This window comes from Grampus griseus (genome assembly GCF_964374135.1).
Source record: "Grampus griseus genome assembly, chromosome: 2".
Lineage (NCBI taxonomy): Eukaryota > Metazoa > Chordata > Mammalia > Artiodactyla > Delphinidae > Grampus > Grampus griseus.
The window spans coordinates 5,375,135-5,391,311 of record NC_139018.1 but is presented as its reverse complement, the minus strand read 5'-3'; the positions used below and the strand labels follow the sequence as shown (position 1 = coordinate 5,391,311).

At 54.7% G+C, this 16,177-nt stretch overlaps 1 protein-coding gene across 2 annotated transcripts in view; it reads left to right on the top strand.

Moving 5' to 3' along the window:
* The first annotated feature begins 323 nt into the window (after positions 1-323).
* EML1 (EMAP like 1) overlaps positions 324-16,177 on the top strand; it is a 198,408-nt gene continuing 182,554 nt past the window's right edge. For both annotated transcript variants that reach the window (XM_082649109.1, XM_082649108.1), the window contains exon 1: positions 324-486. In XM_082649109.1, the coding sequence (XP_082505235.1) occupies positions 459-486 (28 nt within the window). In that variant the 5' untranslated portion in view covers positions 324-458. The remainder of the gene's footprint in view (positions 487-16,177) is intronic.

Below are 16,177 nucleotides of genomic sequence, written 5' to 3'. Positions count from 1 at the left end.
CCAGGCACATGTGCTCCAGCGTGGTATCACTCCTTGTCCTCCTTCTCTAACGCCCCTAAGTGCCCCTCACTGCGTAGGTGGGACCAGTCCCAGGGACAGAACTTGCAGGCATTCTGGGGTCCCAGGCTGGGGCGGGGGTCTCGCAGCCTGACCAAGCACCTCGGGGTGCAGTTGTTTCTTGGGCAACATTCTGAGCCTGCCGGAGAGGCCCAGGCAGGGGAGGGCAGTGCCCAGATTTATCCACCAATCCCGCCGGCTCCTGGCCCTGGAGCGCGTTCTTATCTGCCTGACCCAGCATGGGGGGCGGGGGTAGCCAGGGCTGCCGGGGCAGGACACTGTCTGGGGACTGGACACCGAGCAGGGCCGGCAGCCGCGAGCCCCACCAGGTGGGTGACAGCCACCGAGGGCCCTGAGCGTCCCAGCGGGCCGTGGCGGGCTGCCCGCCCATCTCCTGCACCATGTCGGACGGCGAGGGCCCCTCGGCCGGTGAGTGGCAGCGCTATATTTACCCACTGCTGCTCTGGTTGCAGCGCCAAGGCCACTGGTCACCGAGGGCGCTGGGCCCCCCGCAGGCTGCAGGCAGCTGTGGGGCTGGACCCCCTTCCTCTGGGCCTGATGTCTGGGGGGCTGGCTCCTGGAGGGGGGTGAGAGACTTTCAAAGCTCACTGTGCCTCACACGCCCACCCACCCCCCTCCTCTTGCCCGGCTTCCCGACGGGGCTAGAGCAGGAAGCTGTTTCTGCTGCAGACCCTCCCGGCTTTCAGCGGGGCGTCCGGAGCGACCCACGGTGCAGCAGGGGCCCTGGCTGCGGCTGGACCCTGGGTGGGCTCAGGGTGCCGGCCTCTGGAATCACATGCAAACGAGTGTGCGTGAACATTTCCCTGTCATCAGGGGGAAGGGGGAGTCCACAGCACCCATCAGACTCCCCCGCAGTCTGAGGCCTCCAGGAAATTCTGAGCTTCTGGTCTGACAGCACAAAGCAGACCCCCCCGTGGGCCCCCAAATCCTCTAGGTTGGAAATGGCCAGGGACACAGGCAGGCGGAGGGGTGGTCTGACACTGGAGTCTGCCCACATGTCCTCTGCTCTGCCTGGGGCGAGGGGCTATGGTGGGGACTGGCTGCCCATGTCCCTGGCTGGTGGCCCCTGGCTCCGTCCAGCTGAAGACAAGCTCTGATGTGGATGTCATCCTGAACCTGCCTCGGGTAGGGCAGGGGCTGGGAATATACTGGGGACTCTGGAGTCAGGCTGCCCAGGTTCAAGTTCCAGTTCCTTCATTTCCAAGCTGGGTGACCTTGGGCAAGTGGCTTGACTGCTCTGAGCCTCAGCGTCCCCAGGTGAGAAAGGAGACAGTGGTAACAGTACGTAACCCACAGGGGGTCGTGAACATTGAATGTGATGACGCGTGAAAGCGTTTGCAGGTGTGCAGTGAGCGCTTAGCAGTGTCTTCGTGGAAACAGCAAGTGGGGGTCCCGGGCCGGCGCAAAGAAGCCCATGGGCCTGTGCATCCCTGCCCGGCCCCCTCCAGCCAAGTCTGGCCGCCTAAGCCGCTGCGTGCCTGTAGGTCATGGATTCCTTCTCCGTCAAACGTTGCTGTGGGGAATCTCGGGCAGGTCAGGCTGTCCCGGAGGGCCTCAGGGTGCCTTGTGGGCAACAGCGGTGTGTGCCCACTCTGCATGGTGTCGGATGGACAGTTCCAGCGCCTGGGCCTGGCTGAGTCAGATGTGGAACAGAGGGTGTGTGTATGTGTGCTGGGGAGGGGGACACCGACAAAACTGGCCTGACCTCTCCCTCTTCTGCTGGGCGCCAGTGGCGCTGGCTGCCAGGAATTGTCCGCTGAGCCAGCATGGTGGGGGAAGTGCAGACAGGCCCTTTCTGGCTGGCTCTGCCCACACCTGACGCAAACCCGGAATAACTCTCTGCCTCCACCAGGGACACAGCGCTGCTTTTAGCAGCTTGTAAAACCACCCTGCTGTGGGGATGGGTATTTCAGGAAGCCCAGGACAATATTAGCCCTTCGGGGCGATGGAGTGGGTACCGAGTGTGTGTGTGTGTGTGTGTGTGTGTGGCCTCGAGGCTGGGAGGAGACAGCCTTCACTGTCGGGTCTGGGAGAAGGTCAGCTGGACGGGAAGCTGGTGGGCAGCATCCTTGCTCTGCCCATCCTGCCTGGGTGGGCTTCTCTGGGTGAGGTCGGTGCCTGGCTTCCCGCCTACAAAATACCGTGTGATGGTCTTTGGTCTCTGATGTGCTGGGCTTGGGATCACACCTGGTTGGCAGGAGTAAAGACAGAGCCTGTGTGCAGAGACGTATGTTTGTTTATGGTGAGGGGGGAGCGCTCCTAGAGTCTGTTGTCTGAAATTCAAGTCTTTCTTGGATTCCTACTGTGCAGCGGTGATTGGGCCCAGGAGGCTGCTGTGAAATATTTCCACCTATTCTCAGTATCCAGTCTCTGCGTCTGTGTAGACATGGGGAAATTTCTCAGCTCTCTGGCCACGACCTGTGTGACCTTGGGCAGATTACTCAAGGGTGCTGTGCCTCAGTTTCCTCATCCGTTAAATGGGGACAATAATAGACATTAGCTCTTCAAGTTCCAGGGAGGATTAAGTGACAGAAAGCATGTAACACACTGAACATAATGCCAGGCTTGTTGTTAGCAGTCGTAGCTGTTGTTTTTATTATTCAACCAGTAAATGAGCTGCGACCCAGAAAGGAAAATGAAGGGACCAAACTGTCTGCTGTGTACTGGCCATTGTGGACACTCCGTTTAATCCCAGGAGGGGGGTGGCATGAACTCCACTGTATAACTAAGGAAACTGAAACTCAGAGAGGCAGACAGACTTGTGCAAGTTCACCCAGCTTTGAACCCAGCTTCCTGGACCCTGTTTGTGCAGAACCCAGATCAGATGCCCCTTCCAGGAAGTCCCACCCTGCTTACCTGGGGGGTGGGGAAGCTAGCCATCTTGCAGGTATTTCTGGCTCTCCTGTGAGCAATGGCCCTTCTCATTGGGAGACAGCTAGCTCAACATTTCTCCAATGTTACAGGCTCCAATTATTTCCAATAATTTGCAGCCTGTTAAAAAAAGAAAAGGTGGGGCTTCCCTGGTGGCGCAGTGGTTGAGAGTCCGCCTGCCGATGCAGGGGACGCGGGTTCGTGCCCCGGTCTGGGAGGATCCCGCATGCCGCGGGGCGGCTGGGCCCGGGAGCCATGGCCGCTGAGCCTGCGCGTCCGGAGCCTGTGCTCCGCAACGGGAGAGGCCACAACAGTGAGAGGCCCACGTACCGCAAAAAAAAAAAAAAAAAAAGAAAGAAAAAAAAAAAAGAAAAGGTGGTACCTTGTTAGAGCGCCAGGAAAGTTCCGCAGCGCGGAGCACAGTGGCAGGTAGTCCGCTCTGGGATCTATGGCCCTGTGCCTGGGCAAGGGAGCCTGGAGGCTAAGGTCACCGGGAGTCAGCATCATGTTTATAGCAGGGACTCGCCTGCACCGAGGACTGCCAGCCTGTAACCACGTCCAGTGAAGGTGCTTCCCTTACAGTCGCCTGGCTTCCAGGCCTGGCTCTGCCCCTTAGCAAGGTGGCGGGCTGGACAGGTCACTTCCTCACTGAGGCTCGGCTTCCTCATCTGTAAAGTGGGGCCTTGCCGCGTCCCTCACTGGCCCTGAGACTTACACAGTGTCTGTAAGTGCTGGCACCTGCCGGGGTAGAGGGGCTCCTTATACCCTGGGTCTGCTGACTGTCTTTTCCTGCCTTTGACCTTGTGGTGACTTTGACCTCTTGACAGAACTCCACAGGAAGAGAATCCAACCTCCGTGCTGTCAGTTCCTCCCATGTTTGGGAGAGTTTCCAGCAAAGCAAGTTTATGATTCCAAGCACCGAGGAATAGGCCGTCGTATTCTCAGCAGAGCACCTGAATGCAGGTCCATCAGAGCCTGGGGTTTGAATCCCTGCTCTGCCATTCCCTGGCTCTGTGGTCTTAGGCAAGTCACTTAACCTCTCTGGGGCTCAGTGACAGGTGGACACTTGCCCTTTCCTGAGGCTGTGGTGAGGATGGACGCCCCTAACCTGAGTAAGGGCTCAGCCGGCAGAGTGACCTCCTTTCTCCTCCTGTAAAACCTTCTTCCACCAACACCACTGCCCACTCCATCCCCCTGACCCCGGGGACTGCAGTCACATTGTTTGTACAGTTGGAAGTGTTTTTTCTGGGGAGAGGGGGGCTGGTGGCTGACATCGGGGTGGTCTACCCCTTTCTCACTCAACTCCTGGCATCCCAGAGCCAGAGACAGCCTGCCCCAGCCTCCTGCCCCCAGACCTCGTGGTGGGCCCCCCGCCAGTCTGCAGAACAGCGTCCACCTCCCTCCGAGGTGTGGGCTGGGTTCTGCTCTCCTTTATGGTGACCGACCGACCTCTGGGCCTGGGTCTGGGGCGAGCATCTCCGTGAGGAGATAAAAGCAAAACGCTTTAATTATTATTTAGTTAATAATTATTAATTATTTAGGCCCCACTCTTTGGGGGAAAGAGGCAGGCTTGGCCCCTGGGCCTCAGCGTCTCTCTATGTGGCTCCCCTCCTGGCAGTGAAGGCTGTCCCCGACCCCAGACAGCAACTGGGTTCCATTTTCACCTCTTGGCTGGGAGCCAGGGAAACCTCAAGCCGGGGAGGTGCCTGGATCACTTCCATGTGGGGGGGTGAAAGGTCAGGAGAGAGACTCTGGGGGCCAGGAGGCCCGGGAGGAGGCTGGTGAAATGGTCCTGAGCAGAGAGGGTGAGGCCCACTGGGGGGTGGGGGGAGAACGGGAGGATGGGGCAGCTGCTGGGGTGGGGCGGGACAGGCCGAGGCCCGATGCTGCCTCCCCACCAGGACGGTCCAGAGGACAGAGGGCTCATCCGTCAGGGACTCGGGGTACAGTGGGGTGACCTGGCAAAGCCCCAGGTGTCGGTCCGCACAGCACGTTGGAGTCGATGGAGAATGGCTTCCCGGGCCAGGCACACCTGTCCCCCCCGGACACAGGCAGGTCTTTGCCCTCTGAACTTCGGCCGGCTCAGCTGTAAGTGCGGGTGACACCAAGGCCTAGGGCGCGTCATGGGGGTTAGATGAGATGCCGCCTTCAGACTCCCGTGAACCGCGGGCCGGGAGAGGTATGGGTGGCAGCTGGTTGTCCTCAGGAATGAACCTTAAGACTGTGGCCATAGGTGGTCCAGGTACCTGTGCTAGTGACGGCAGGAAGGGCTTAAGCTGAGAAGCATCAGACCTGGCACAGGAGGCTGGGGTCAGGGGCGGCTCGGGACCCTCCAGACAGCACCCCGTTTCCACCACTCTCGGTTCCCACGCATCACAGTTCACTCCAAGTCCACACTCCCTACCCGTGGATCCCCATATTATGGAGGGGGAAACTGAGGCCCAGAGAAAGAGAGATTGGCTCAGGGTCAGCGGCTAGAGAGTGATGAGCCCAGACTTGATTCCCTAACACAGGCCTCTCGGCACCTGTGCGCGGGCTTCACCCCTTCACTCTTCCCGCTCAAAGCCGGCCCGTCATCCAGGCTGGTGGGACCCTACCTTCTCCAGGGACCCTTCCCTGGAGTCTGCAGCCCCAGGGGCCCTGCACTCCTGGAGGGCGCCCCCCCACCCCACCATCTGCCCGTCTTGCTCAGAAACAGCTTGACTGGTGCCAACCTGGACACCCCTGTACCGCTCACAGGATACTGGGCGTTGGGCGATGTGTTGGGGGTTCGCTGCTGTGTGACCCAGAACAAGCCTCCTGCCCTTTCTGGTCCCAGAGGGGGTTTTTACATTTGCATCCACCCCGGTAGAATCCTACAGGTGAGCACAGGGCTCTGCACATGTGTCCTGTGTTCAGACATCAGGCAGGGCTCAGGGGCCCCGGCTCTACCCGTGAACCTCTGAGCAGCAAATGAAGAAATCTACGCGGCTCCAGTCCCAGCTCCAGTGTCTGAAGCACCCTCGGGGGCTTTTACGCTTAGGACAAGAAATACAGTTTAGAAGCTGTTAGGAATTCAACCAGGAAATCAAAGTTACCCTCTTCTGTGTTTTGTTTTGCTTTTGTTTTTTTTTTTTTGCCCGTGCCGCACAGCATGCTGGATCTTAGTTTCCCAACCAGGGATGGAACCCGTGACCCCTGCAGTGGAAGTGCTGAGCCCTAACCACTGGACCACCAGGGAATTCCACCCCCCCCCCCACTTCTGTTCTTTTAAAGTATTGGGTCCATTCTAACTGACCTTTCTTGAGATAGCAGGATACATTTTAAATATTTTAAATTATATTTTTTAAATGACACAAAGCTGTGGGTGTCTGCAAACGTTTATCAGCTTTTTTCTTGAAACTATGCAGGCAAAATAACATACAGAAACTGGTGGCTGAGATGGGCCAAAGCTATCTGCTATCATCCATATTTATTGATTTCCAGTTTTTGCATTGATCAAAACAGCCCCTTTTGGTTTGCCCTGTTACTTAGGACAGGCTCAGTATCCTGTGAAAAAAACAAATCTCAGTGGCTTAAAGCAACAAAGGTGTATTCCTCGCTCATGCAAAGTCTGTTGCAGGTCTGAGTAACTCTCCAGGGCAGGTCGCCTACATGATGACTCAGTGGGTGTGATGCCTCCATAGGGACCCAGCTCCCCTTCTCACGAGGCAGGTGACAGGAGGGGCTGAGACATCACACCGGCAATTAAATGCTTCTGCCCAGAAGTGATCAATATCATCACTACCAGCATTTCATCGGCTAAAACAAGTCCTATAGCCACACCTAATGGCATGAGGGCAGGGTACAGGTTCCCGTTAGGGAACAGATTAGGAATGTCTTCCCCGCCCCCTTAACTTTTTCTCCCAATTGACTCTTTGGAAAGTAATCCATTTGAATGATGACATGTTTGGAGCGTATTGTATGTGCTGTGGTCAGCAAGCCTCTGAATGTGAATCACGAGTCCTTCTGATATGCAAATCCCAAAACCAAGGGCAAGATTTTCCAAAACGTGTTCACTCCCACAGATGTGACCCTGGGTTGAAAAGCCCCAAAATTAATTTCTGAAAGACGTGGTCACAACACCAGCGAGGAAAACAAAAGCAAGAGAGAAGTTTGCTGCTTATCGCCCCAAAGCTCTCTCGATTTATCATTTGCTAAGGCACAAAGGAGGGAGCTGGGATGAATAGTTCATGAGCCAGTTTAATCACTGAGATCAACAGATGAAAAAAATAGGACGTGAGTTTAGAAGGAGATGGTTATGCAAATATATTGGAAAAAAAAAAAACTGTGAGTCTGTACCTCCTTCTTCTCGTACAGACACTGTTTCCTCGATTGTACGACGTCACCAAATAAATCCTGCAGCATTAGTTTTGTTACAGGCTTTCCTACCTGACTTTTAATAGTATATAACTAAACAAATTTCAATAAAAATGCACAGCCTAACAGAGGGCTGTGGCAATGGACGACACACGTTGTTTTGTATAACGAGGTCAGACCTGGTTTAAAAATAATGTTTGCAGGGACTGGAGGTGGTCTCCGAGCCCTGCCCCAAGAGTCGATGATGTCACCCAAATTGCAAGACTTAAAACTGGAATTTGGGGATACTGGGCTCCGTGTTGGGGCACAAACCTTCCTGCAGTTCTGGGCCCCGTATTTCAACATCTAAGCCAAACCGTTTAAAGAACTCTCTACCAGCTTAAAACACATTTCTAGGAATCCCACCTCATTTATTTCGGGTGGAAAAACACATCAGAGCACCGGTGCAGTTGCCGAAAACACCCCTCCTGCCACTTCTCGCTGGAGGGATGAGCTGGCGGTCTGAGTGGACACCCTGATTCAGAGTGTTTGTCGTAAGCATGTCCTCCGTGCACATATCCTGCTGGGCCCTGCAGTGTGAGGCGAGAGCTGGGTCTCCTCCTGCAGACTTGCCTTCACCAAGCCACATCAGTTTCCTCCTCTACAGGGTTAACAGACTTAAGTTATGAGAGCACTAAATGAGACTGTATACAGTAGGCACTAAATAAATGCTCTCTCCCCTTTTCCTAGGTCCTTTCGCATACCTGATTCAGCATGACTCTCCTTATACTGTAACCCTATGTGGTAAACACTGTTTTTCCATTTTACAGATGAGCAAACTGAGGTTTAGAGACACTGAGTGACTTACCCCAGAGCACACAGTGGGGGAGGTGGGACCAGGATGCAGGTGTGCTGGCCCCAACCTGGGTCTCCTCTTTTGCACCAAGCAGCCTTGGAGGAGGGCCGGGAGAGCTTCAGTCCTTCCCAAGGAAGGCCAGTGGGTCAGGGAGCAGGCTTGGGAGAGGGCTTTTATGAGAGCCAAGACAGCAGATGAGATTCGCTCTGAATTCCTTTGGAAGGCAGGGGTGTGCCACCGGGAGCACAGGGGTTGAAGCCTGGACACCTGGCCCTGAGCTCAGTTCTGACATGAAAGTACTCAGTGACCTCCAGCAAGTCCTTTGCCCTTTCTGAAGAGGTTTCCATCAGAATCTGGACCCAGGAATGTTATGTGAGATAATCAGTTCTCTTTCTTGTAGCAGAATCTTAGGACTCCGCAGGGGCCTCCAAAGGCCCAGCATCTCTCTGGAGCAGTTCTCTGCTTGCTCGGTGACTGTCACCCGGCTCTGCCCCAGGACCACAGTGGGGGCTCAGCCACACCCGTGACAGTGGGGCCCCTCCACGCAGCCCGGGGCTACAGTCCATCCCTGAACTGCTGCTGGAGGGTGCTCCTGGCAACTCTGTACCCAAGAAGTGTGGCTGAGGCTGGAACAGAGCCTGGGCTATGGCTCCACCCGTTGGGCAGTCCCCACCCCAGGCCCCCCCAGTTCCTCCCAGAGAGAGAAGCACCAGTGGCCACGAGCTCCGGTTCACTGAGCGTCGACTGTGTGGCCTGCTCCGGGCAGCTCCCTCCCATCTGCGTTTGCTACCCCGTGCCGTCACAGCTCTGTGAGGGACGCTGTCCCCATCTCACAGGCCTGGACACTTGTGGGTGATGAATTACCACTGAGTTCCAGCCTGGAACTCGGGAGCCCCCCCAGCAGGTACTCCTTCCTGACATCTGGAGGCGTGACCGGGAGGAAATCCAGCCCTCAGCGCTGTCAGAGGTGGACACGGGGAGGCCCTGCAAAAGCTCCATCCCTCAGCCCCCATGGAATGCCTTCCCTTTTCTTTCCGTCTTGAAACTTGTTGAGAGAGGAGGAACCTCAGCCATGACCCAACCCAGGAGGCAAGGTGCTATAAATAAATTGGAACCACCAGGCCTGGCAGCTGCGCCGTCGTGAGACCGTCCAATTCCTGGGAGGAGCCCCACCCCAATCCGCATCCACACCCGTGCATCTGGCAGGAGGACAGGCCACAGCTGGGAGCTCCCTGGTCCTGCGGGGTCTGGGGGGTGGCCTTAACTCAGAGCATGCGGGGGTCCCAGGCTCCCAAGCCTGCCCTGAAGCTGTGGGATCAGCTGTGGGGTCAGCCGGTCAGGGAAGCTGTGCTCAGGCCCCTCTGAGTGCCACAGGGCAGCAGGAGGGTAGAGCCAGTGACCCTCAGGGCTGCAGGCTCTGTGGAGAGTCCTGGGCCATCACTTTTTTAACTTTTTGGTAACTGCCTTATTGAGATGTAATTTACATACCATACAACTTACCCATTGAAAGTGAGTTATGCAACCATCACCAAAATCAATTTTAGAACAATTTTAACACCCCCCCCCAAGAAACCCCTAACCTGTTAGCAGTCAACCCCCAGCCCCCGGCAACCAGTACTCTACTTTCTGGTTCTGTAGGTTTGCCCATACTGGACATTTCATGGAAGTGGAATCATACAGTACCTGGCGTTTTGTGATCAGCTGCTCTCACTCAGCACTTTTAGGTTCACTCGTGTTTGGGTGTGTGTCAGTGCTTCGCTCCTTTGTGGACAAATAGTATTCCATTGTACGGATCTAGATCACATTGTATTTACCCATTCATCAAGTGATGAACATTTAGCTTGTGTCTACTTTTTGGCTCTTATGAGTAATGCCACCGTGAATGCTAGTGCACGAGTTTCTGTGTGAACATAGGTTTTCATCTCTCTAGGGTTGTTATACACCTAGAGTGGAATTCCTGGATCCATGTTTACCTTTTTGAAAAGCGGTCGGACTGTTTTCCACCGAGGCTGCACCACTTTATATTCCCACCAGCAGCGTGTGAGGGGCTTGATTTCCCTGCCTCCGCACCAGCACTTGTTATGATCTTTTTGATTCTAGCCATCCCAGTGGGTGTGAAGTGGTGTCTCATTGTGGCTTTGATTTGCTTTCCCCTAGTGACTAACAGTGTTGAGCATCTTTTCATGTGCTTGTTGGCCATCACCTCTCGGCTCTGAGAACTTATGCCTCAGTTTCCTCATCTGTAAAATGGGGATAATGACAGCAGCACCCGCCTCACAGGCTGTGGTGAGGATTCAGTGAGATAATTCTAGGGTCCTGGTGCAGAGAGGCTGTCAGCAAACATTTGCTGCTCGAAGCTGCAGGCTGGGGTCAGAGCCTCTCCTCTGAGGGCTGGTGTGAAGGAGGAACATAGAGAAAGCTGGAGATCTCGAGCCTTCTGCAAGTTCCAAAGAAAGGGACAAACACCATCAGAGAAGGTGCTGACTGGCAGTGGCCCAGCCCTGGCTGACTTCCCCAGCTTTGAAGCTCTGCTCGGCTGGGCAGTCCAAGTGACTGGGCTGTGTCTATGCAGCCGGGCGAAATGCAGATGAGGCAGGTGTCCAGACCACATGCGCAGTGAAGATAAGCCCGGCCTGTCATCTGGGTTTCTGGGGAGGGGCACCTGTGGGTTTTCTTATCATGAGTTATTTGGCCTCCTCCCCGTGGCTACTCCCAAGAGGGGTGACATTGCCGTTCCTGGATTTGTACCCTTGCGTCTGTCAAAAGAGAGCTCTGGAACTAGGCCAGGAGCATCCTCCCATGAGGTTGGGTGAGAGCCTGGGACCTGGCGGAGGTGCCAATGGTCAGGCCGATTGTGTAGCAGAAACCTGAGCCAGGAGCCAGGCGGGAGGTGAGGGAACACAGTCAGCTCATCAAGGGTGGAAAACAAATCCACTGCTGGACGGGGAGCTCATTAGGCTGCCCCGGAGGGAACAATTATGTCCTGTTCTGGAGCCCACCCTGATGGCCCTGGAATGCTCAGCTGAGTCTCTAACCTGGGAAGGGCGGGTCACATCCTAAGGGGGCTCCAGGCCCTGGGGGTGGGTGTGGATGCTGCAGCCTGCAGGAGTCCCAGGTTCCTTCCTCATCCTGCCACTCTGTCCACAGTCACGCGGGACACAGGTGGGAAGCAGGGACAGGGAATCAGACAGGCTGGCCCTGGCATGCCAACTCTGCACCTGGCGCTGTGTGGTCTTTGCAAGTCATATAATCTCCCTGGGCCTTTGTCTCCTCATGTGCAGAACAAGGCTGATGATACCTTATAGGATGGCTGCTAAGTGTGAATGAAATAGCACACGCGGTCAAGGGCAGAAGTGGGGGGGATTCTAGTCTATAGAGCAGAGCTTCTATCCTATGCACCTGGCTTATCAGGAGGGGCTTTTAGGAGAGGAGGGAGGGAAAAAGGGTAGGGTTTCAGGTGACGTCTAGCCTTTTTTCTTTTTAAATAATAGTTTAATAAAATAAATAGTGGTTTAATAAAACTGTCCACTCCATGGGAAGACTTTGGAGAGAAACACGTCTAGCTTTCTTTTGTTCGCTGTCCGTACACTCCAGTGTGGGCAGAGACCACGCCTTCCTCGTCTGTGCTGATCAGTAAATGTTTGTTGAATGATTAATGACCAAATGTTGCTGCCGCCTCTGCTTCTGTGCCGGGTCACCCAGGACCTTGCAGTAGCCTGGCCCTGCGTGCTGAAGCTCTGGGGTACAGACCGCACCATGGAGTCTGAGACAAGAAGGCCCAGCTTTTGCACCCCAGCCCCAGTGAGTCAGGTGGCGTCAACCGCAAGGGTCCCGCTTTGTTCTCCCCTCCTCCCTGCCTCCCCCTCTGCTCCTGCACAGTTCGGCTGAGGTGCTGTATTAATTTCCTGTGGGGTCAGCAGGGCTCGGCTCCCACTGGACGAGACTCTGTCCCCGGCCTCTCCCAGCTTCTGGTGGTTCTGGGCGTCCTGGACTTGTGGCCACATCACTCCCATCTCTGGCTCCAAGGTCACACTGCCCTCTCCTCTGTGCATCAAATCTCTGTCTGCTTCCCTCTTATAAGGACGCTTGTGGTGGCGTTTAGGCCCACCTGGATAATCCAGGATAATCTCCCCATCTTGACATCCTTAATTTCATCACACCTGCAAAGACCCTTTCTCCACATATGGTAACATTCAAAGGGTCCAGGGATTAGGGCCTTCAGCCCACTGCAGGCACAAGTACAGGATTCTTCAGAGAAGCTTATAGTTTCCCGGGGCTCTTGCTGGGAACCAAAGGAAATGGCCCAAGGGTCTCAGATGTCCCCAGGTGGCTTTGCCCCCAAGGGAGAGGCAGTAAGCGCCCGCCTTACCTGTGGCCCCTCCTCGCCCTGCCCTACCCTCTCTGTGCTCTTTAGGCTTTTCTCTTGCTGTGGAAAGGGAAGTTTGGAGGCTTAGAAACCCTTTTAATCTTTCTAGGAAAGATCCAAGTCTATTCTCTCTGGAAGGACTCAGTCTGGGCTGAACATCCCAGTAAGCCATGGCCTTGGTGCAGGCGGTGACCTCCGCCCCCCACGGAATGGCCGCGGAGAGTCCCACAGCAGCTGGAGGTGTGGCCAGGGGAGGAGTCTCCCTGCTCAGACACTGGTGCTGGGCTCAGAGAACATGCTGGAAAGGAATTAGTTCCCGCGCCTTTCATCTTCCGGGTCTCAGTTTCCCTGCCTGTGAAATGAACCAGTCTGGAGCCAGTGCCTCCAGTGAAGCACCAGGATCTATGAAGGAGAAGCTTAAAAGAAAATAAAAAGAAACTATGCAAGCCATTGTTCACTTAGCTGCCAATCATGCCCTGAGCACCTGCTGTCGGTCGGGCCACCGCAGGGTCCTGGGGACACAGAGGGCTCTCTGTCACAGCTGGGAAGGGAGACAGATGAGAATAAGGACAATGAGAGCCCAGTAACCCGTGTGCTGTGACTCAAATTATGAGGGATAGACAGGGAAGGCTTCCTGGAGGAGGTGACCCTGAGTTGGGTCTTGAGGGACAATTGGGAGGTGACAAGGGAGGGGAGAGGGCAGCATGACTGGCTCAGAGGCACACGAAATCACAGCCACCCGGGGCCCAGGAAGAGCTGAGCCTCCAGGGTGCTGGAGACAGCCTCACATACAGGTATTCCTATTACAAAGCGAGTCCTTGAAGCGAGGCCTGCTGCATGGAAGGTCCTGGGTAACCTGGCACAGAAGCAGAGGCAGCAGCAGCATTTGGTCAATCAGTCAATCAACAAACATTTGTTGATCAGCTGTAAAGAGTGTGTGGTCCCTGCCCTCACAGGGTTGACACTTCAGTGTACAGACAATGAACAAAATAAATAGCCAAAGGATGTACAATGGTGATGAGGGTGAAAAGGATGGAGGGCAGTGAATCCGGGAAGAGAGAGAGCAGTGCTTTGGAGAGAGCCCGGGAAGATCTTTCTAAGAGGGTGACAGTTGAACAGTGAGCCCTGGGAATAGCTGAGGGAAGGGAGTTCCCAGCAGAAGAAACAGCAGGGCCAAAGGCCCTGAGGTGGAGGTGCCCGATCTTTTCAAAGAACACCAGTGAGGTCAGTTTGGGCAGAGTGAATAGGGGTGTGGGGAGAGATGAGCCCAGAGAGGAGGGGGCAGGAAGGTTGTGAAGGGCCTTTCTGCAGTCCAAGAGGGGCCCTTGGCTTTGACCCTCTGTGAGGTGGGAGCTTGGAAGGGTTTAGAGCAGAGGAATGGAGAAGCCTCACTGGGTTTTACAAGCAAGCAGCAGGAAGGAAGTGGAGATGCTAATTTCCAGTGATTCTGAGCATCAGAAGATAAGAGGTGTCAAAGCCAAGGCCTTTTGCCAGCCCAGGCTGGAGTTGTTAATCACCGCATCCCAGATGGAGCTGCTCCAGAGGCCCTCTTGATGGACCCGGCAAACGACTGGTCCAGCAATCCCACTACTGGGCATATACCCTGAGAAAACCATAATTCAAAAAGAGTCATGTAACAAAATGTTCATTGCAGCTCTATTTATAATAACCCGGAGATGGAAACAACCTAAGTGTCCATCATCGGATGAATGGATAAAGAAGACGTGGCACATATATACAATGGAATATTACTCAGCCATAAAAAGAAACGAAATTGAGTTATTTGTAGTGAGGTGGATAGACCTAGAGTCTGTCATACCGAGTGAAGTAAGTCAGGAAGAGAAAAACAAATACTGAATGCTAACACATATATATGGAATTTAAGAAAAAAAATGTCAGGAAGAACCTAGGGGTAAAACAGGAATAAAGACACAGACCTACTAGGGAATGCACTTGAGGATACGGGGAGGGGGAAGGGGAAGATGTGACAAAGCGAGAGAGAGGCATGGACACATATACACTACCAAACCAAGGTAGATGCTGGGAATGTGACCGCCTGGAGGTGTGGGATAGGGAGGGTGGGGGGGAGGGAGACGCAAGAGGGAAGAGATATGGGAACATATGTATATATATAACTGATTCATTTTGTTGTAAAGCAGAAACTAACACACACACTATATTGGAGCGATTATACTCCAATAAAGATGTTAAAATAAATAAATAAATAAAATAAAATAAAATAAAATAAAATGCAGCCAGCTCTCAGTGCAAACGTGCTGGGAGCTCCAAGCCCTCTGTCTGGAGACAGTGCAGCCAGCACAGCCCCCAGGAGAGGCATTTTTTATTCCAAGGCCTTGTCCCTGGACTCCGCCACGACACACACACATGGGTAGGCACTCACTGTAATTCCCGTGAGCAACACCGGGGCTGCCAGATAGAATGCACATGTCTGCTCCAGGGTGAATTTCAGATCAACAACAGGTAATTTTTTAAGTGCAAGTAAAACCCCCAAATTTCTCCTTATTGGCAACTAGAGCATCCCTCCAAGAATATCTCCCGTGATGACGGTTCTGAACCTTCCAGGCTCACAGGACCGAGGGCCTGGCTGGTCTGGACCTTCACCCCCAGCACATCCCTGAGCCCTGTGTGTGGAGCCAGAGGGTGAGGATCTGGGTCTCAGAGCTCAGGCCTGCAGCGGCAGAAAGCTTTCTGGTCCCGCTGGTCTGAAGAACAGACACGAGGGGCTGGGGCGTTTTCCCAGGGGAGCAGTGCCTGCCTCAGGGTCTGGCGACTCCCGGCTGCCCCTCTGGGCCTCAGGAGCCCAAACCTCTTTGGCTGGTGAACCGCAGCTTGTCTCCCGGCCCCCTTTAAGAAAGTGATTTATGGCCCTGAGAAAATGGGGCTGGAGGGAGAGGATGCATGGGGGACCGACTCCGGAAGAATCAGCGGCTACTTTTTAAAAAGATGCATTAAAAATGCACATTTTGAAATAGAAGGGGTTTTTTTGGGTTTTTTTGAAATAGAAGTTTTTTAAAATAATGAAGCCTGAATTAGCAAACAAACCCTGAAATGTGTGGCTAATGGAAGAAATACTCCAGGAAGCGGAAAGGTAGCATAGTCAAAGGAAGGAGCAAGGGCTTCGAGTCCCTGCTGAGCGCCTGCCCCTGGCTGAGCCGTGGTTTCCCCATCTGTAACTCGGGGTCCACCTCGAGACGGCCGTGAGAAGGAGGCAGGGGAGGTGGCACAGTGAGCACAGCCCGTGCTGGGGGGGTCCTGCCTATTGATGACTTGTGCCCCACGGAAGCACCCCAGCCCCCCACCTGCCCTTTCCGCGGGGCAACCTCTGGTCTCAGCCCAGCGGCCTGGGGTCCCTGACACTTCAGCTAGTGAGACCCTTCAGGGAGAATTCCCCGTTAGAGTTGAGTCTGAGCCCTTTGGCCTGGCGCCCACTGACCCTCTCTGGGTGGCCTGACACCGCTGGCCACCCCGGGCTCCCTGCCCAGCACTGCCAGCACCCCACCCCCTCACATCCCGAGTGCAGCCAAGCGGATGGAATTCCACATATTTCATGCCGTTTCTCGCCCTTTGGTCCTGACCGGTGCTGGTCCCTCTTCCTGGAATGCCTTATCTTTCCCAGGGATGCCCTCCTGCCCTCCCCCACCTCCTTCCCTCCCTCACCTCCTTCCCTG